A 23228-nucleotide genomic window follows, 5' to 3' on the forward strand; every position below is an offset into this window, starting at 1 on the left:
AGTTGCTGCTGGCCAGGTCCCCAGTTGGGGGCTTGCCAGAGGCAACTGATACCAATGTATCTCTTTCACGTCAATGTTTCTCTCCCTTTCTCTCTCCCTCCCCCTCTCTAAAAGTAAATAAAATCTTTATATATATAAAATAAAAATCTATTTTTCTAGCCCTGGCTGGTGTAGCTCAGTGGATTGAGCGCAGGCTGGGAACCAAAGTGTCGCAGGTTCGATTCCCAGCCAGGGTACGTGCCTGGGTTGCAGGCCATAACCCCCAGCAACCGCACAGTGATGTCTCTCTCTCTCTCTATCTCTATCTCTATCTCTATCTCTATCTCCCTCCCTTCCCTCTCTAAAAATAAATAAATAAAATCTTTAAAAAAAATACTGGAATGGGAGTAAGTGGGAGAAAACTGTACTTGAACAATGATTAAAATAAAATTTTAAAAAATAGTAACTTTAAAAAAAAATCTATTTCTCTATCATCTACCAATACCCTTTTCTCCTTTTGACGAACTTATCAATTAGCAAGCTTGTGGATTTTTGGCAATTGTTAGATGTTTTCAATTTTAATTGTTCCTACCCTTTAGGTACATTCTAAAAGGGTTAGTTTACACCAAGGATTGACAAACTATGGGGAGCCAAATCCCACCTGCCTATTTCATAATACATTAAGACTATATGAAACATATTTTAGTGTCCATAGCTTGGCTGGAACATAAGCATACCCATTCATTTTTGATACTGTGCAATGCAATACAATTATAGAATGGCAGAGTTGAGCTGTATTGACTGTATAACCCATTAAGCCTAACATATTTATGATCTGATCCTTTATAGAAAATATTTGCTGACCCTGGTTTACACCATTCCCAAGGCCCATCATGAAAAGGGATGTTCAGACTGGACAAATTGTTATTTTAAATCTACCCAAAATCGTGTGTTCATGGAAAAACTGGCCCTTCTTTCAGGAATGCCCTTTGACAGGTATATATATGCCAAATCACACACTAACAGGGCATCTAATTTTTTGGTGTGTCTAGGTCACACTGGAAGAAGAGTTTTCTTGGGCCACACATAAAATACACAAACACAATGAAAACAAATCTCATAAATGTTTTCAGTAAATTTATGATTTTGTGTTGGGCTACATTCAGAGCTATCCTGGGTTGCCAGTTGGACCCCTGCAACGAGACTGAGAAGTCACAATAATAAGCTAAGATACCTCACAAAACGGGTTTTTATTGTGGTCAAATCACATACCTGGAAATATGTCCTCACAGGCAAGCCTGAGACTTAGGGTGATGGAGAAACCAACCCCACCTCCCTGGTGCGCTTTGAAGTGGAAAGAACAGCCAGAAGCTTTTAGATGGGGATTGGGAGGCAGGCCCTGCCACCTGTGGAGCTGAGGCCAGACACAGCCAGGAGGAGATGGTTGAGAGGACTCTCAGCTTTCGTTGCAGTGTTTTTGATTCTTCCCAATTTCCTACCTCCTTTGGCATCACCCTCATATTTCAGGTTATTTTTTTAAAACCCAAGGATATGTTTTTATTGTTTTTCAAAGAGAGAGCGAGGGAAGGAGAAAGAAAAACATAGATGTGGGAGAGAAACATCAATTGGTTGCCTGCCATTCAGGCCCTGACCAGAGATCAAACCCACAAACTGGGTATGTGTCCTGGCCAGAAATCAAATCTGCAAACTTTTGGGGGTACTGGACAATGCGCCAAACAACTGAGCCACCTAGCCAGGGCTGTGACCCAGGGTTTAATTGCTCAGCATCTGGAACCAGGCTGTCTATGTTTGGATTTCAACTCTTCCATTTACTAGTTTTGTCATTTGGAATGGGTTCCACAGGTCCAACCACCTTGATCTATAGCAAAGTGAGAAATAAAATTTGATTTAAGCCACCAAGTTTTAAGGTGGTTTGGTGTACAGCAATAAATAGCCTAAATACTTGCTTAACAATGCCTTTGAATAGGCATTATACAGTTTTGCTTCCATCTCTGTAAGAGCCTCTTCATCAGTCTATTTAAATGTCCTGTCATCGATGTTGCTGTCAGTTCTATTTCTCCAATGTTTAAAATCCTTCAAATTCTCTAACCTCAAACAAAAATGTTTTAGCATTCTATAGGTACTGATGTCTGTCATTTTTCCCTTCTTTCCACCCTGTCTTTGCACCCCATGCTCTTCTGATGGAACCCCTTCCTACCATTAAACATTACGATCTTCATACCTTTGCATATGCTACTCCTCCTCCCTAAGACATCCTCTCCCTTCCTCTAGTCTACACCAGCTGTCATCAAACACCTTAGGGATTACCTCCTCCAAGTTCTTCTCAAAACCCCTATTCTCAGGCCAAGTTAGATGCCCTCCCTTTTTTTTTTTGCGCCTTTATCACACCGCTCCTACCAAAAACTGACAAATGTCAGTTCTCCTAAGCTATATAGCTATTACCCATTCTAGATATATCAGAGAGAAGTTAATTCATCATTTACACTTTATTTGTGAGGGTGCAGTCCTCTGGGGGGAGAAAGGGCATTGCCCCATTAGAAGGCTATTCTAAACTACAGATATTTTGAGGACAAGGACTGGTATCTTTATTACTAGCATTGGGCGTAGCTCATGCTCGTTCATTAAATAAAAACACGTGAATAGCTACTGTCTTCTAAGAAATTCAAAGAAAAAACACAGAAATAATCCAAAAAAGTTCTTAATTTCTGAGAACAAATGCCTGTTTTCCAAGACTTGGTCTCCACCACATCTTGACCAATTATGTGTTCCATAGATGTCTGGCAAACAGTAAGCACCCAATTATTTATGGACTTATTTGTCTTTCCTTTTCATTGTTTTTTTCTTTTTTAATTGATTTGAAGGGTGGGGGAAAGAGAAAAGAAGGGAAGGGAAGAGAAAGAGAAACACTGACTCACTGTTCTACTTATTTATGCATTCATTGGATGATTCTTGTATGTGCCCTGACCAGGGATGGAACTTGCAAACTTGGCACATCTGGACAAAGCTCCATTCAACTGAGCTACCTGGCCTATGGCTCACTTTCATTGCACAAATGTTCTCCCTCTTGAGCTGTATCCAAATAGGCTTTGCAGTGTCACCCAGTGGCTAAAAACAGGTCTGGAGACCCAGAGCTGAGAATTACTAGTTTGAATGACCACAAAGATAAAACAGTGAGTCTGTCATATACTTAAAATTTCATTTTTACTTTGATGAAACATAACCCTTAACCCATTATATGTTCACTTGAAATGGAGGCAGTGATATGAGATTGAGAAATAAAACCTCCTATCATAGCTTCAAGAAATGTATAAAATATAAATACAGTAAAACTATAAATAGGTATCCAACCAAACTTTTATTGGGGTTTTATTGCAATCTACTTTCAGCAATAAGGGGAAAGGAACCATAAAAAATCCGACCAGGTTTTATTCAACAAAGCAGTTTTTCATGAATGCTTAAGGTCAGTGTATATAGTCAGCTCAGCTTCCAGTATCAACTCGAGTACCTCATCATGGAAATTCAGGCCAGAATGACAACAGTAAGCCATCGCAAAATCCCACACCATCTAAGATTAAACCATATTGTACATATAAAGTATACTAATACTTTGTAATAAATAAGGATTTAAAAAGTGTTGCTTAGCCCTTGTTGAACTAAATTATTAACATATTCTTTAAGTACTCCAGTTAATAAAGGTTTGATTGTACTTCAAGAACTATGACTTTTCCAAAGATAAAAAAATTAGTTCTTGTTATGACAAAAATTAAGCTTAAAAGCACATTCACACTTGTTCTTAAAAGCATGTCTACATCATATATGAGATAACTTCTCGTGCCTGGAGACATGGTTCATATGGCAAAAAGTCATATGCAAAAAACTAGAGGGCAATCCTCCCAGGTCCACATCCTCCAAAAAGCCACACTTGGCCTCAGTGTAAAAGCTATATTTTATTGCCATGCTACAAAATGTATGAAGTTGGCACTGATAGAAAGAAACGGAGAACAAAGGGTGGGGAAGGAGAGTGGGCCAAAAGATGTTGTTACATATACAACAAGGTTTTCATCAACAGTGGTAAATTTTGCCGATATGAAAAATGCAAACCAAATTTAAAATGCTGATATGAAACAGCATTAAAATACATTTTATGCATAGTACAGTATCACTTATGTCTTTTATTAAAGAAATGTGGAATGTTTATAAAAGAAATGAACCATAGGGGGTAAAATTCATATTTCATATACAATTTGGCAATGGTAGTCCCACTGTTAGACAACTTTTTATAAAAGAAAAATTAAAAACCTAGTAAGCTACCTTTATACAAAGTTGCTATATTTATGCCTTTATGTAGGAAAAAAAACATTTATAATGCAAATTAGGACATACAATAATCTTACAATATTATACAATGTAATGAAAATAAAAACATTAACACAAAATTTGTCCTTTATAAAATGTGTATTTTGCATTTACTAATGCAAATGTGGCACACCGGTGACTACTGTACTATTAATACCAGTCCATCATAGAATTGCAGTTGTAATGATGCTACAAAGGAATTGTGTTATACCCCCCCAAAATGAAGAAGTAGGAATGGGGAACAGGGATATAAAGAACAGGAAAGAGAGATATGGTGCTGGTTTGGGCAGAGTATCATGTGGTATGTCATAAAATAGTTGTTAATTTTTCAAACCAAAAACATTTTCTATACATTCTGGAATTTCGTACCAATGCCTTTATTCAAATTTGGCAAACATCAGGGAAAAGGTAATTAGTACCATATACCTCACATATCAGAAACATGAATGAGATGCCAATACATCAGTTACTTCTGAATGTTGTCTCCGATGGCATGTCTATTTCAAGGATATATATGTATATGTATTTATATACATATATATTTACACATACACACACACTACACATTGCACAGAACACTTGGGCATTATGGGTTAGGAACAGCACAGGATAAAGTGGGAAGTACTTTTTAGCTTGTTAAAACTTTTACCTTGAGGCAAAAATATGGTGGCACATTATTGGGAAATTATGAAAACATAAGGCCCTTGTCCCATTTTTAATAGAACATCACTGAGGTACATTTTTATATATTGTGCCACCGATTCCTTTGGGGGGTTGATAAACACTAGCTTGACATATAACATTGAACTGTGGGGTCAACATCAATATCTATGAAAACAAAGATTGCTTGGCAAATTTTTGTAAGTCCCAAATGTGATCTATTCTGGATATACTGGGAAGTGAAAAGCTTTTTGCTGAGTCTTCAAGAGTAAAGTGCATATCTCATCACTCCACAGCAGCAGTAAATAAAAGGAACTATTTGCCAATCTTCCTGGAGGGAGAAAAGGCACCGTATTTTCAGTTTTAAAAGAAGATGAAAGTGGGATATAAAACACACTAAGAAAAAAAAAAAACAGAGTCAATACCCATATCAGTTTCCACCCCTGGTCTGGGATAAAAGCAGTTTTGATCTATATGGATAAAAGGGGATTCTGTTTGGGAAAATATATTAACAATGATTAGAGTTCCAAAACTGAAAAGTGGGATCACATGGTCTATCAACAGAACAGAGTATCTAAAATCAGGTCTGCCTCAGAAAATCTGAAACATATGGCCACAACTGTATCCCAATAAAATATCGCATTCTAAAATGCACCTGCTAATAGGTACATTCTTCCAGGATGGAGCTTAATGCCCACGACTAGACTACTGCAAAGGACAAGGAGTGTTCTACATTACTTTTTATTAAATAGGATCACAGGTGATTTCCAGAGACATCTAGAAATTAACACCACTTGTATGTATACATCTTCCTAATATTCATAGTACCTAAATTCAAATTCTTAGCAGACAAATTGGTCCCATTTCTGTTTTTAAAGCATACAGTATTTAAAGCATAAACTGCAGTGATTATATTGGAGTTACCTAAAAAATATAAAAACTAATTAGAATCTGGAAGGAAAGGTACAAAGAATTAGAAAAAGAAAATAAAGTATCCAACCTCCAAAATGAATAAATAGGTCAGCCCTTCTATTTGGAGGTTAATGTTCTGTCTTGACTGCTTATTTCAGATAAAACCATGTGTACTAATTCCATCACAATTCATATTCCACATTACAAAAATCACATAAATTTGGCACGATTAGCAATCTACTCAGAAGAAAACATAAATGCAACAATATATTAAAAATGGAAACTGCACACCTACACCACTGCTCTCTCTCTAGAGAGCAGTGAACACTTTAATAAGCACCAAGTTCACAAAAAAAAGAAATTCTGCTATGCACATAAACCAATGGCACTGAAAATAATAGACACCTTTAATAATTTATTTTCTTTATAATGGTCCCATTCTATTATTATGCTAATCCATTCACTGTCCTATAATTGGTTATTTATTGAACAGGTTGGATGCTATACGACTGAAACTTTCATGCTAACTTAACCTTAGTTACATCTGGTAGATCCAGATCATAATCTCAAATTTCCTCAAATTTAGAGAAAACGGTAAAATATTTTGCAAGGTTACCTAACCTTCTTTTCACTCTACCTTCTCTTGCCTTCTCTAATGTTTAAGAAACTGGAACATTCTTGATTTTCCAAGAGCTGGACATATGACCTCTTGTCAGTATACACAAGCTTCAATTCATTTTAAATCCTAAATTATGACCTAATCTCATTGCTACAAGACTTCCACTGTACCTGCTATGCTGGCAATAATCTTAACATTCCATTGACATCAGGGGTAATCAAAGATCCATCTATGAGTGAAAGGACAGCAGAGCTGAGGAGCACTACAGTGGGCAAAGTACAATCGTAGCCATGTGACTTGAGGGAATCACTGCTAAAGTGCTGGGGAGGGTGCCCACAGAGAAGACACAGTACCTTTAGGGAACTCTGTATGTTAAAAATAGCTTCCTTTTTTTCCCCTCAGCTGCTAAAGAGATCACCTATGGACACAAGTAAAATTTAAAACTGAGAGAATGTTTTTATCAACTTGAAAAGTAAACAGCATATAAATAAATACTGGACAAGGGCAACCCTGTTATAGAATAACAGTAAGTTCCAAATGAACCTTCAAAACCACAATTTGACAAAAATGCCACTACACAATAAACACATAATCCAATTTTAAAACTATATACAAACTCAAACATTTTAAATTGGAAAATACAGTCAGCAAAAAAATGAGACATCCCAAACACCAAAGGAAAAAACTGAAGGTAAATGGCAATCTAACGGCACACATGCCTCCATAAACGATGTGATCGTCAATAATCCATAGGCGAGACTCTTTCGAGAGATCATGGTTCAGATTTTCAAATGTTCTGGGGTAAAGTGACCTGAGACCAATTCTTGAGCCCGTTGTAATTCTGATTCAGACATCTGGGCACGCCCTTCCAATAACAACATGAGATGAATAAACAGAAAATCTTGTCTTCTTCCTGCCTTTCAACACACCAACAGCAACCATATTCACAAACACAGGACTTTCTAGTAAGCTGAAGGCAAAGGAACTGACTGGTATATAAGGAGTGTGGTACTTCTATTTCCTTTACATATGGTTTGGCTCAAGTCAAAAAGCCTACAAATAATGAAATAAAGGATTCCTCATGTTACATGCTAGATGCCACATACCATGAACAGTGAATCTACAAATATTACTTTCAAAGCCTAGAGTTTATCTGTTAGCAATGTACATCATCAAGAGGCTTTATAAAATGTTTTAAATGCCAACCATGACTTAGGCATGAATGATATGCATAAGTCCAGAATATTGATAAAAATCAACCAGCATGTCACTCACTTCAACTCTCATTTTAAATAGGCACTGTGAAAATGGGAGTGCTGCTGTACAGTAATGAGTAGTGTATAATGAAATTAGTGTTTTTAATGAGTACCTGCTCTACATTAATTCCCTTTAAAGAAGCACATGAAATATTAAAAAATGTTTTTATCAGTCTATAAAAGGAGTTAGTGTTTAGAAAAGAAAATGAAGCACTTGCATCTTCATTTTTAAAAAAATTCACAAAGGTGCAAACAATGTAATGCTTTCCAGGCTCACATGGGCAGATCAGTACTATTATGTCTAGTTTTCCTAGATGTACCATCATCTCGTGGTAGTGCTTTCTGCAAATTTGACATAGCAGCAGTTTTCTCAATGTCTATCACAGCATACAGCTCTGTGCGCCTGGTTGGGGTCTGCGGAAGAGGAGTTGTAGGCGTTTTTGGAGTCTGAGGGTTGTCGGAGTCACTGCCACCTTCCAAGTCAACCTGTATGTAATTGAGCTGCCTGTGTTCTAAACTCGGGCGTCTGATATCAAAGTTAAAGACTGTCGGTATACAGTCCCGACGCCTTGAATATTCTATTTTGTGAGCACTTGCTGGCACTGTTACATTCTCTGTATTTACATAGTTATGCATTGGATCTAGATTATTATGGTAGCCATTTAGAGATGGGGTCTTTGGTCCTAAATTGTCATCTTCATCCCTACTTAGCTTGCGGGCTTCCCAAACAGGAGGCAAAGATGGTAAATTTTCATAGTTTAATAATGCAGTTCTTCTCTGAGCTGAGTTGTTGATATTCTGGGTATCTGAGGTACTGGTGGATGTCAGACGACCTCTCCTGACCCCTGAGGCACTAGGGATAGATAACCCATTTATATTTTCATATACCAGTTTGTTAACAGAGGGTGCATCTCTTCGTTCATCACTGTCATATCCAGTGTCCCACTCTGTGTTATTTGCACCACCTCCACTGACTTGATCTCTTCCAATTTTCTCCAGTTTCTCTTTTTCCATTAATTGCTTTTGAACAGGAGTTGGTCCTAAGACAAATCTGACTACTTCAGGTTCAAGAAGAACCTGAGGGTCCCTGTCCTCAATACTAGTAGGTTCTTCTTTTGGAGTGTTGCTTTCAGCATTAGAAATCCTTGCCTCCAATGGGACATGCACACTTGCGCAATTTTTCCGCTCTTCTTGCACACCTGTAGTGTTGACATAGGTATGTACCTAAAACAAAAGAGTAAAGTGAATCAGTAACTTGTTTAAAAAATGAAAATAAAACAAAAGAAACCTGACCACATCTGTAAACTTTATTGATTAGCTTTCTCTCTAAATATACTCTTGCTTTGAAGCTCTTGCATCTGTGTTTTTACTAATAAAAAGATGTTGGGGGAGGATGAGGGAAGGTATAGAAATGTAGCTTCCTAATTTGATAAAAGAATAACTACTCTGCCCTGGACCAGTGTGGCTCAGTTGGTTAAGCATTGTCTCACAAAGCAAAAGGTCGCTGGTTCAATTCCCAGGGAAGGCACATGCCTGGGTCAGGGAGCATATGAGAGGCAAAAGATCAACATTTCACTTTCACATAAATTTCTTCTTCCTTTCCCCTCTCTCTAAAAATAAATAAATAAAATCTTCAAAAATTTTTTTAAAAAAGAAAACCTACTCTAACATAGTTGATAGTGAAACATGAAAAGCATTCTGTTAAAAAAAAATAGGGACAAATAGGGATTATAATTTTGGTGTTCTAGGAATGCTCATGAATATATTAAGCCATGACTCAGAAATAGATGAATAAATAAATAAATAAATATTTAAAAGGAAGATACAAATTTATCATTATTTACAGATGATTTGACTATACAAATAAACCCTACTAGATTTAATAAGAATCCTGTAAAATTCACAGATATAAAATAAATACTACCTACTAAGAAATAATCACTAAAATGAAAAAGAAAAGCTCAATGGTATTCTGGGCAACAATACAAAAAGCATTTAGAGGTCTATCCATAAAATATGAAAAACTCAAAAATAAAATGCAAAATTGAGCAAAATGTAATTACAGTAAATAATAAAAGAACTCATGTACTATGTAAAGAATACAAAGAAAGAATTTTAAAACAAAAATGTATTAATGATAATGACCATGGGGTTTACAATAGATAAGTACACAGCTAATTAATGCATAGACAAGGTTTAACCAGATACTTCATTCTTCAAATGAAAACAGAACAGTCAGGAATATTGCATAATTCTATAAAAACACCAACAACAAAATCTACCTTCCTGCTAGTGGTAGGAAGGTAGATTCCTACCACTAATTAATATAATATAGTTAATTATAAACTATAATATAAGCAGTACCATAAATTCTGAATTGACTAGAAGTTATTACAATGGGGACTGGCCACTAGTCATAGCTGTCTTGGCCTATAGATGCTCCTATCTTGAACCCGCAAACTACTGCGATGCTAAGTTTCCCTCAGCATCTGTACAGATTTCAGCATAGATTGGTAAAGACACACTATTTCCTCTGATTCTTCACTACGAAAGTCACATAGAAAGAGTGAAAGCTAAATTCAAGCTGAAATCTGCAACTCCACACTTTATTCCACACAAGCCATTATCCTGTTAGACCGTGTAGCACATGCTTACCTGTTCCTCAGCCACAAGCAAAGGATGTGTAGATTCTTCACCTACTGAAGGCAGGCGTGCACTTCCCACAGAAGGATGTCTGCTTGAAGGGTGGGATGAAGCATCTCCAAATGAGGGATATCGGGGATATCCATTAGGTAAGTTCTGAGCAGCAAACCCTGGAGCTGAGTTTTTGTTTGTTTTTTGATTTAAGAAGAAAAGCAGGAAACAGAGGCAGGGGAGAGAGAATAAAAATGAGTAAGAATCCAATCTGCACTGACAGGACTAAGGAAGGTGTTTCTAGGAAGATAGCAGACGCCAGAGCACAAACGGCACACCCTCCATGCCAACTTTCCATTCGCATTTTAGATAACATAAAACATTTAATGTTACCATATTTAAAATATTAAACATGTTTATAATTATAGCTAACAGTTTTTAAAAACGACAACCATTACACTCAGGTCAGCCAATGGTGATTTCTAACATTTTATAAATTAAATATCCATAGTCTACGGTTTATAAAATACAAGAAGGAAATCAAAATACAAGAAGGAAAACAGATACTTACTTGTAGGTGTTCGAGGTGTTCTGGGGACTTCCAATTCTGTCTGATGATTATTCCTTTCAACAACTGGCTCTTCCACCACATTTATACTATTACTTTGCATAATCTCTTGCAACATGTTAAATAACTCTTCTGCACGGGCACACTTAAAGGCAAAGATTCCTATAAATATAAACCAGAAGGGAACAATAGTTACATCTTAAAATGATACAGGAGCACCTGTGAAAGAATAAAATTGTAAAATAAGCATTCTGTGTACCAAAAACAAGAAAGGTGTTTTAAATAAATACCTGATAAATTAATGATATTCCCTGTTTTAAAACATAAACCCAAAAGAAAGTTCACAGAATAGTCTTCATATGTCTAAGGGAGATGGCTCAAAATAAGGCAGATGAAGTAAGATTCGCACTTACTTCAATCTGCTTTTAACAGCAGGGGGCGCCCAACTCACCATTACCAAGGTGATCCTACACCATTTGACAGGCCTGGCTCTGTCACTGTGTTTAATTATTATTGTAATTCTGTAAGGCAGGGATTATCACTCACCTCTGATGGAGGTGAAAAAAATTTGATGCTTGGCAGAAGTAACTTACTCAAGGCCTTTCAAATTGTAGGTAGCGAAATAATCAAAGTACGTACTGTTTGACTCCAAAATTTAGGGTCTTTTCCCAGCAAGTTATAACAGTAAAAACACACAGTCAATTTACTAGGACTAATTATTTACTGAAAATGTTAAAGCTGATATGGGTCAAAATTATATACATAGGGAATGTGCTTAATAAATGCTTGCTAAACAAATGCATAGTTTACTATATCTCTTTTCTTAAGGCATTTATTTGGGTAATTTTTTTTCTATCAGGAGAAAGTAAAATATTAAACATTCTATATAGAATAACAGAAAGAAGAGTATTTCAAATGTGACAAGGTTTGTAGAAAAATTTAAAGGCTCTACCTACCTTGTCCCGTTTGACACCGTCGACCACTTTCAAAAGAAAACAGATTTGAGTCATAGCCATAGCGTCGCAGGCAGAGGTAGTGCCATTTTACTGAGTCACGTTTGCGAGTGTATAAAATCAGTTCTGTGTCTGTAAGTTCCATTATGCCAGAACCTAACTCATTCCCATCATCATCCACATTAATGACCTAAAAAAAGAAAGTTTAATTAGTGCTAGCCTAACACTTCAACTCGACAGTCATACTTATATCTCATCAATTGCTGATTGATTCAGTTATTTGCTCCTTTATTAGTTCATTAGTCAACCAATGTGTGTGTAGGACTATGTAGCAATATAATACATAGTTCAAAGCATCAAGGAATCCACATTCCCACTGGGGAGATAAGTTCATGTTAAGATAAGGCCCTGTACTACTAAGTTCCAGAAAATGGCCAGAGACCATGAAGAATAGATATCACTTAGAGAGAACTCACTATACCCCTGTAACCAGGCAACATATTTTACACGTATTTTCTACATTTAATCCTCATGACACTCCTAAACTAGGTAATACTGTTTTCTCCATCCTACAAAACTGAAAACAAAGACTTGGTGATAATGTAACCTGTCCAAGGTCACAAAGCTATGAAGCAACAAGGTTATAATCTGCACCTAAGTTTGCAAGATCCAGAGGCTATGATTCATAGCAGACTAAGCAAGACTACAAGAGACAAAATAGCTGTGGATGAGTAAGGAATGGAGCGGTTAGCCTCTAGGTAACAGAACACCACAAGTTTCAGAATGATGAAAGAGGAAGATTAATTTGATGTCAACTGCAGGATGGATTGCAGTGGTGACTCAAGGTAGAGTCCAGTTAAGAAATTATCCAGGCATGAAGCAATGACTGGAGGTGGAATCGATGACTAAAGAGGAACACATAAAATGGCATTTTAAATAAAATGATACCAGAACAGTGTGGTTAACTGAATATAGAGGACCAAAGGAAAAGAAAAAGAATATTCCACATTGTCAGCAAGAAAATGTCATCATCATTTGTTAAAATAAGAAAAGGCAGAATGAATAAAAAAGGAAGTAAAAGGGTCGGGGGGTACAAGTGAAAAGATATATTAAGTGAAGTAAAAGAATGTGCAGGTGGGCAGTAAGTAATTCAAGCAGCTGTACTGACCTTAAACTTGTTCCGATGGTTATCTGGGACAGTGTCTTTACCTGGACAGCTACAACAGCTACCCATGGCTTCTTTCAGAAGACCATGTGAGCACTACACGAAAGATAATTTAGAAAAAATTATTAGACATAGAAAATCATAACATAAAAAAGGTTTTAGAAATCATCTAACACAAACTCTGCATTATTTTGATGAGGAAAATTAAGCCCAAGAAAGTATATGGCTGGAGATGGATTTCATGCAACTAACTGGTGAACTGTGCTCAGAGACAATGACGATAATTTTCTGATGTAGACATCACAGAAATCTCAGGTTTCCAGTTTAATTTGCAAAGGTCTGCTTATTTTAAAATTATCTTAAAAAGCAAGCCAATTTAAGGTCTCATATGTAGTACTATTTAAATAAAGTCATTCATGAAATTAACCTCTTATGGCTTATCAGGAATTTCACATCTCTCTTTTAATAATTTTCAGAGGGATGCTAGACTTCTAGGCAGGTTTCTTTATTCCTCATTGTAGTATCTTTTATGTAGTCCACCCGGCAAGAGTTCATTGGTAAATAAGGCACAAAAACAAACTTGGAATATTTCACTAAGAGAGAAAAATAATTCAAAATTCAAGCAATATCTTAAAAGAAAATATTGGCAAAACTGAGTGTATCTATCTAATCTTGCTTCCTCACAGGTTACAGATGACATTAAGTTCTCAAGAACACACCAAATGAACAAAGGAAAAATGTAAAATGTCACTTACAAACAAGAGAAAGAGAATGAACGTGACAATATTTGAAAAGGGGGGGAGGACAAGAAGCTTCTAAACATTAAAAGCATAAATCTGATTAAAGCTTGGTTAAAATTCTTCAGTGGCTCTTCACTATATTCAGGGAAAAATTCAAAGCTTGTCAGTTTGCCACGAGGCCCTTCCCAGCCTGGTCCCTGTTTACAGGTCTGCACTCTTCCTTCTCTCTGCTCCAAGCCCTCCCCGTGCTCATTCAGCAGTTTCCCCAGAGCACCTTGTTCCCTCACACCCTTCCACACTGCCCTGCCTCTGCTTCTTTCCTTTCTCAATATTCAACCCAAGTGTGTTCAGGAAGCCTTCTCTGACTCCAACCAACTGGCTGACTTACACTTCTTTTGTAACAGCACCCTGGGCTCCCCGAATCACAGCATCTTTCACACTGACTACTTTAGCAGAAACTGTGGTAGATTGTCTGTTTACTTATCTCCTTCCCTCCACTATGGGCTCCTTTCCAACAGGCATGAACCTTACTCATTTTTGCACTGCCCATGCCGAACACAACACCCAGCACACAGTCGACGCTCTAAGTCTCTTGTAAGCTGAATGAACTGTAGTAAGCAAAGGTAAAAAGAATGGCTGACAGGTACAATTATTAAGATGAAAAAGTATACTAGTATATATCAAAAAAAGTAAAAAACAAAATGGTAAAATTAATTAAGACTCATTTTAGTCTTTTGCTCTAATACGCCAACTAAATATCATGGCACAGAAATGATTAAGTCACAGTATGTAACTCTAAAGAATCATGAGTCTAAAGGGAAAGACAGATATGTAAACAGATAATACATTATGATAAACTTTATATTAGAATATGAGGAAAGTTCTGTGGGTACAGAAAATGGAGTGACTAACTTTGTGGGTCAGGCAGGGCAGGGAAGCACCATTTAAGCTGGTACTTAAAAAGGTGAGCAGAAAGAGTGTACTAGGCAAGAAATAGAAATGAGTACTTGAGATGGATAAAAGAGAATGTGCAAAGACAAAGGTTATGAAAGGCTGGTTGCACTGCATTCAGGAGAAAGTAAGGCACCCAGGACAACCACAGTTGAGGGTAGGCCACAACACAAACAAGGGCCAAACCAGAAAGCACCCTGAACAAGGGAGGGGAATGGGACACCACCAACGTGAAGCTGGCCTGCATCCAGTGTCCTCACAGTCAAATGGACATGACTCTGTCATGGTATTTACTTATTCTACTGTAATATTTATGTCTTACCACCCACTTCACTGTGATCTTCCTGAAGACAAGAGCCTTGTCTTCCTAATTTTCTAGGACACTAATCATACTGCTTGCATAGCAGCTAGTCCATAATGTTTAATCTTAAAAAATTAATAAATGTTTAATAAATTACAGGATGAGAAAGAGGCAAAAAGTATTCTTAAAACTTTTTAAAGATTTTATTTATTTATTTTTAGAGAAAGGGGAAAAGAGGGAGAGAAACATGATATGCAAGAGAGACATGGACTGGTTGCCTCTCACACACTCCCAAATGGGGACCTGGCCCTCAACCCAGGCATGTGCTCTGACCAGGAATCGAACCAGTGAACTTTTGGTTCACAGGCCAACACTCAATCCACTGAGTCATACCATCCAGGGCTAAAACTTTGTAAAGCACAAGGATAATTGATAAACAAACAAAGTTTCTTGAAATGACATGTTCATCTTCCCCACCAACCTCCTCATGAATATAAAAAGCTAAAAGATTATTTCAGTGCAGCTTTGGCTTCAAAAGATGGAATTTCAAAGGTATACTTTAAAACTATTTCTCAAAAGGAGTAGAAAAATCATTCTTCCACTTGCCATCTTCACAGACCACCTAAGGCAGCCCGTCACGTGTTGGCAGGGATATTTGAGTGGTAGTGCAACCTACTTTCGGACGCTGTGGACACTGAGTATTTCAATACAACCATAATTAATGAAAGCCTACCATGTGATACAAAAGCCTTGTAGGACTTCATTATAAATACATCTGCAGCATAAATTTGAGTTAAGGTTTACCTCAGAAGAAGGGAAACCAGTTAGAGACCACTTTAAAAAAGAAATATGCTAGAGACCTAAAACCAGCAGCAACAGTGCGGGTAGAAATGAAAAGATGAATTTAAGAAACATTTATGAAAACAAGTCAGTGGCACTGAGTGGCTGGCTAGGTACAAGGGAGGGCAGAGGCAGTTGCCAGGGTAGCAGGTGAAAGGTGCTGGCTCCATTGCCTGAGAGGAAAAACTGGTGTTTTCAACGGGAAGTAATGGTGATTAATTCAGTTTTAGACATGCTAAACTGAGATTCTAGAGAACAATAAGATGGAGATACTCAATAAAGAATTAAGTACATGAGTATGAGTTGAAGCAGGTAAAATATTGGAACACGTGTGGTATTTAAAGCTACAAACAGCACTGGATGGTGTGGCTCAGTGGACTGAAGGCCAGACTAGGAACCAAAGAGTTGCTTGTTCAATTCCCAGTCAGGGCACATGCCTGGGTTGCAGGCCAGGTCCCCAGGAGGGGGTGCACAAGAGGCAACCACACACTGATGTTTCTCTCCCTCTCTTTCTCCCTCCCTTCCCCTCTCTCTAAAAATAAATAAATATATAAAATCTTTTTTTTTCCCAGGATACAAAACAGAAGACCCTGCTCAAGGTATATAAAGTGGTCCGAGGTTGAAATCCTGAGAAATACAAATACATATGCATTGAAGTAGAGAGAAGCAAGCGAAGAAAAAAAGATCAGAACAGTACAAATTAAGAAAAAACAGTGTCGAGAGAGTGTTCCATCCTTAGAGCAGCAGAGGCAGAAGCCAAACTGCAGTGAGCAGATGAAAGATAAGGAAGTAGCCCCCAGAAAATGGAAACTCCTCTTTCAAGAACAAGCTGAGGAAGTAAAGAGTACAGCGCTAGGGTATGGACAGACAGGGTTTCAAAAGAAAATACGATACTTCAGTTATTTACTGTTTTAAGATGATACTTATGCAGATTTGTAATCAACAGGTCAGGAAAGGCTTTAAAATATAGGAGGAGGGGGACAAAGAAAAGAGAAAGGGAACAAAGCATGGATTGAGACAGAGGGAAAGACTAAAGAAGATGAGTTCCAGGGTCCAGACTGAGACACTGGACCAGAGGAGGAGAAATGCCTCATCCTCTGTAAGGAAAGGGAAGAAAACAAGGACGTATGGAGCACAGTGGAGAAGCTGAAGATCAACATCATCCTAAATTTCCTTTGCAAAATAGAAAGCAAGTGTGCAGAATGAAGAGAATGAAAGATTATTCACTGAGGAGCTGACCAAGACAGACTGCAGGATTACTAAGTAGGCTGTGCTGAGTGAGAGCTCAGAGAGGCTGTAAAGCTGTGCTGTTTGTCTAGCTGTGCTCAGCAGTCCAGAGGGTAGAAAGTTCAATGACCCCGGATCAGAGGGTAAGAGGACAAGAAAATTAAAGGATGCAGGCAATACCCAGGGGTAGGGGGTTGGGGAGAGTTTCTGAAGTTATGGATCATCGGGTCTGGTCAGGAAAGAAGTAAAGAAGGCGGCTGACACAATGGGAGAAAATGCAGGCAAAAAGAAACAGGAGGCTTCAGTGGGGTTGAAGAACAGGCTTAGTATGAGTGAGAAATTAAATTAGCTGGAACAACAGGCAGTTGTGCTCAATTTTCAATATAAAAGAGGATTTCTTTAAATGTGGAGTTTTCATCCATATCTCTAGCTCCTCTTCCTGATCCACCAACTCCTAGGCAAGGAGAAAGGCAAGATACTAGATATTCTTAACTTATGACCATCAGACTAATATTTGGGGACCACATTTGAGTTATGTAAGACCTAATAATATACACTAATACTGTAAACACTTGATGAGAAACCATGTGACTTCATCATCTCACAATGCCAAGTTCATAATTCAGCAAAAATACAAGGAGACTTAGATGTTCCCTTAAGAAAGCAACTAAAGAAATTAACTAGGATACATTCAAGAACAAAAGGTACCTACTGCTTGGGAGGCTCGATATTGCAACTGTTTGTTGAATATTTTAAATTAGTAAACACTATCTTAGTTTAATTAAAGCCATTTGTCCTTATCCTTTCAGGGTGGAAGGTGACAGCAAATCAGCAGGCAAAATGATTGCATTCAAGAAAACATTATTAAGAAAGAGACTGACATTAATATAGTCTTAGGAAATTTTAACCCCCACTGACATCAATGGATAGATTTTCCAGACAAAAATCAACAAGAAAACAGCAACCTTAAACGACACACTAGACCAAATGTATTTAATTGATAATTTTTGAGCATTTCACCCCAAAGCAGCAAGATATATACATTTGTTACAAGTGCACAAGGAACACTTTCTAAAATAAAACACATGTTAGAACACAAAATAAGTCTCAAGAAATAAGATGGTGATTGTATCAAGCATCTTCTTCAACCACAACTGTATAAAACTAGAAATCAATTACAAGAAAAAAACTCATAAACGCACAAACACATGGTGGTGAAATAACATGTCATTAAGCAATGAATGGGCTAAAAACGAAAGTGAGGAAGAAATCGAGTTACCCTGAGACAAATGAAAATAAACACACAACTACCCAAATTCTGTGGGACATAGAAAAAAAGCAGTCGTAAGAGAGAAATTCATAGCAATACAGGACTACCTCAAGAAGCAAGAAAAATCTAAATAAACAATCTAACCTTATACCTAAAAGAACTAGAAAAAGGACAAAGTAAGTAGAAGGAAGAAAGTAATAAAGATCAGAGTGGAAATAAACAAAATAGAGACAAAAAAAAAAAAACAGTACAGAGGATCAATGAAACCAAGAGCAGATTCTTCAAAAAGGTATAAACAAGACTGATACAGCTTTAACCAGACTCATCAAGAAAAAGAGAGGACCCAAATGAATAAAATCAGAAATGAAAGAAATAACAACGGAAACCACAGAAACACAAAGAACTATAAGAATATATTACAAACTAATTGGACAATCTGGAAAAAATAGATAAACTCCTAGAAATATACAATCTTTCAAAATTGTATCAAGAAAAATCAGAAAATAGGAACACAACAATTACAACTAATGATATCAAAGCAGTAATTAAAAAACTCCCAGCAAGCACAAGTCCTGGACTGGATGCCTTCACAGAAGAATTTTACCAATACTAAAAAAAGAACTAACACCATTCATTCTCAAACTATTCCAAGAATTTCAAGAGCAGCGAAGACTCCCAAGCTCATTTTGTGAGTCCTGCATTATCCTAATTCCAAAACCAGATAAAGACACTACAAAGAAAGAAAATCATACACCAATATCCCTGATGAATACAAATGCAAATATCCTCAACAAAGTATCAGCAAACCTATTCCAGCAATACACAAAAAAGATCACACGCCATCAGAGTGGGATTTCTTCCTGGGATATAAGGTTGGTATAATACCTGCCAATCAATTAATGTGATACACCACATAAATAAAATAAAGGATAAAAATCACATGTTCATATCAACAGACGCAGAAAAAGCATTTTTTTAAAAAAATCCAGTACCAATTAATGATAAAAACTCTCTGCAAAGTGGGAGTAGAGAGAACACCTACCTAAATGTATTAAAGGCCATATATAACACATAGCTAACATCATACTCAATGGGGAAAACTAAAAGCATTCCGTTAAGGGAGAAAACAAGACAAAGGTATCTGCTCTCATTACTCTTACTGCACACAAGCACTGGAAGCCCTTGTCAGAGCAATTAGACACAAAGAAATAAATGACGTCCAAACTGGAAAGGAAGTAGAACTGTCATTATTGGCAGATGACATGATATTGTATACACAGAACCCTAAAGATTCCACCAAACTACTAGAGCTGATAAATGAATTCAGAAAAATAGCAGGATGCAAAATTAATATTCAGAAACTGGTTGCATTTTTATACACCAATAATAAACTAATAGAAAGGGAAACCAAAAAGAAATTCCATTTACATTGTATCAATATTTAATAAAATACCTAGGAATAAATTTAAACAAGGAGGTAAAAGACCTGCATTTGAAAAATTATAAGACACTGAAGAAAGAATCCAAAGACACAAATAAATGGAAGCATATACCATGTTCTTGCACAGGAAGGATTAACATCATTAAAATGTCCATACCACCCAAAACAATCTATATACATTGAACACAATTCCTCAAAATAACAATGGCCTATTTCACAGAATTAGGAACAATAATTTGGAAATTTATCTAGAACCACAAAAAATCCCCCTAAAAAGCCTCTGCAATATTGAGAAAGAAGAACAAAGTTGAAGGTATCATACTACCTGATATCAAACTAATACAAGGCCATAGTAAACAAAACAGCATGGCACTGGCATAAACACAGACATATAGAGCAATGGAACACAATAGAAAGTCCAGAAATAGCCCAGAATGGAGTGGCTCAGTTCATTGGGTGTCATCCTGCAAACCGAAAGGTCGCCAGTTCAATTCCCAGTCAGGGCACATGCCTAGGTTGCAGGTTCAGTCCCCAGTCTGGGTACAAGAGGCAACTGATTGATATTTCTCTCCCTCTCTTTCTCTCTAAAAATACATAAACAAAATCTTAAAAAGAAAAAATGAAAGCCCAGAAATAAACCCACAACTATACTGTCAATTAATATTTGACAAAGGAAGGAAAAACATACAATGGGGTAAAGATAGTCTATTCAATAAATGGTGCTGAGTAATTGGACAGATACATGGAAAGAATGAAACTAGACCACTCTCTTACACCATATACAAAAATAAACTCAAAATGGATTAAAAACTTCAATGTAAGACTCAAAACCATAAAAATTCTAGAAGAAATTCTATAGGCTGTAAAGTCTCAAACACTCCTCTTAGCAATATTTTTTCCAATATATCTCCTTGGGCAAGGGCAACAAAAGAAAAAATAATGGGACTACATCAAACTAGTTTTTGCACAGCAAAGGAAACTATCAACAAAACAAAAAGACAACCCATTAAATTGGAGAACATAATACATCTGATTAAGGGGCTATATCCAAAATGTATATCCAAAATAACAGCATGTTTTCTTTGTTTGATGACTTACTCATACAATTCAACAACAAAAAATCGAACAATCCAGTTAAAAAATGGGCAGAGGACTGAAGAGACTTGTCTCCAAAGAGGACATACAGATGGCCAATAGACATATGAAAAGATGCTCAACGTCACTAATGGTCAGAGAAATGCATATTAAAACCACAATGAGAAGTCACCTCACACCTGTCAGAATGGCTATCATCAGAAAAGAAAAAAAAAGAAGGATGGCTATTATGAATAAAGGAACAAACAACAGATGCTGACGAGAATGTGTAGAAAAGTGCCCTCGTGCCCTGCGAATGCAGACTAGTGCAGCCACTGTGGAAAACAGTATACAGCTTCCTCAAAAAATTAAAAATGGAACTGCCTTATGACCCAGTGATTCTACTTCCGGGGTTTTATCCAAACCCCAGAACCTACCTAAGTTAGTGATTTAGGTTTAGGATAAAGGAAAAGTTTAGGTTTATCCTAAACCTAAATCACTAATACAAAAGAATGTATGTACCCCATGTTCACTGCAGCATTATTTATGACAGTCAAGATATGTAAGCAACTCAAGTCTCCATCAACAGACAAGTTGATAAAAAAAAAAGCTGTAGTACATCTATACAATGAAATATTAGCCATAAAAAAAGAATGAAATCTTACCATTTGTAACAGCAAGGATGGACCTAGAGGGTATTATGCTCAGTGAAATAAGTCAATCAGAGAAAGACAAATATCATATGATTTCACTTATATATGGAATCTGAAGACCAAAATAAACAAACAAAATTGAAACAGACTCACAGACACAGACAGTGGACTGGCAGTTGCCAGAGGGGAGGGGGGCTAGGGGACTGGGTAAAAGTAGTGAAGGAGTGAAGAAACACAAATTGGTGGTTACAAAACAGTCATGGGGATGTACAGTACAGCATAGGGAATGCAGTACATAATATTGTAATAACTGTATAGTACCAGTTGGATACTGGAAATATCAGGAGGAACACTTTATAAAGTCTATTATTGTCTAGCCAATACGCTGTACATCTGAAACTAATATAAAATAATACTGAATGTGAACTGCTATTGAAAAATTAAAATTAAAGAAGAAAATATTATCAAAATCTCTTGTTTAAAAAATGCAATTTGTGGACTTAATGATTTTTTTGAAGGTAAAATTCAACTTACCTAGATCTGGCCATTAATATTCTTAGCCTCTGCTGCAGCATCAGGAGTTTAATCATACTTCAAAATACCATATTTCCTTTGTTTGATGACTTAACCTAAAAAAAAAATTATGAGAATTTCTTATTTCCTTTAAAATAATAATTGTCCTTATGAAACTTCTAGCAGCACTGTTAGTTGAAATTATCTATTTAAACTCCATCTAAAATTTGATTTAAAATTATTTAATATAGAAGCTATATTTTAAAAATTAATGTGATATGTAGGTGTTATCATTAATATGGCCTTTTCAAAAGAAAGAGTAAAAATGCAATAGTGAATTCTATGGTGTTTGGATAGCAGGACTTTTAGAAGCCAGTGACTGTGCTTTCTCTGTTATAGCTATGACTTCCCTATACTTCTCCTCAGCCATAAAATGAGAAGTTAGACTAAATCACCCAAGATTACTTTCTAGCTCTAAAAGCTGTTTTAGCCAGTGTCAGGCTAAATTTCCACCTCCAGTCACTTTTCTTAAACCTCAACATCACCCCTCCACAGAGCTGACTCTCTTTAGAATCCCCTGCTCTGTATCTTCCTATTCTATAAGATCCCCCAGAGCCACATCAGGAGTTAGTCATCACTGAACAGTCCATATGAACGAACACACCATAGACTCACAGGACAATCTACTTGTAAGTTATAGCAATCTGGTACAATCAAGTTTCAAGAGATTTCAATATACTTTTGAAAATTTTTTGGTCCATTTATTCACATTTTATAGCACAGAGAAAAATTAAACTCCCTCAAACAAGGGCACTAAAATTTACTGCTATACTATGTGAGGCATTATGTTAGAGGTTTTGTGAACACTCTCACTTTAATTTATATATATTAATTAGAGTTAACAAGTATGATTGATATCCAAAATGAGCATTCCCAAAACCATGAACCCATACTCAATCAAACATTTCAATTCTGGATTTCAAACTTATCTACAATCAGCTGCTCAGCAGGGGTTTGCTCGCTCCCCTCATAAAGTGGTGCCACTCCCCACATTAGGGTGGGTAGCAACCCAGCGCCTCTTCCTTAGCACACTCT

At 36.7% G+C, this 23228-nt stretch overlaps 1 protein-coding gene across 4 annotated transcripts in view; it reads right to left on the reverse strand.

The window, feature by feature from the left end:
• Positions 1 to 3336: 3336 nt before the first annotated feature.
• Positions 3337 to 23228, reverse strand: part of FRS2 (fibroblast growth factor receptor substrate 2) — a 103965-nt gene continuing 84073 nt past the window's right edge. For 3 of the 4 annotated variants that reach the window (XM_028533033.2, XM_036018693.1, XM_028533032.2), the window contains 6 exons: positions 22155 to 22249; positions 13127 to 13219; positions 11962 to 12148; positions 11009 to 11167; positions 10459 to 10622; positions 3337 to 9027 (listed from right to left, as the gene is read on the reverse strand). In XM_028533033.2, coding sequence (XP_028388834.1) covers positions 8077 to 9027; positions 10459 to 10622; positions 11009 to 11167; positions 11962 to 12148; positions 13127 to 13192 — 1527 coding nt within the window. In that variant the 5' untranslated portion in view covers positions 13193 to 13219; positions 22155 to 22249 and the 3' untranslated portion in view covers positions 3337 to 8076. The remainder of the gene's footprint in view (positions 9028 to 10458; positions 10623 to 11008; positions 11168 to 11961; positions 12149 to 13126; positions 13220 to 22154; positions 22250 to 23228) is intronic. The other variant, XM_036018694.1, reaches the window with a different exon arrangement.

The sequence above is a fragment of the Phyllostomus discolor genome, chromosome 2, assembly GCF_004126475.2.
Source record: "Phyllostomus discolor isolate MPI-MPIP mPhyDis1 chromosome 2, mPhyDis1.pri.v3, whole genome shotgun sequence".
NCBI classification, from domain to species: domain Eukaryota; kingdom Metazoa; phylum Chordata; class Mammalia; order Chiroptera; family Phyllostomidae; genus Phyllostomus; species Phyllostomus discolor.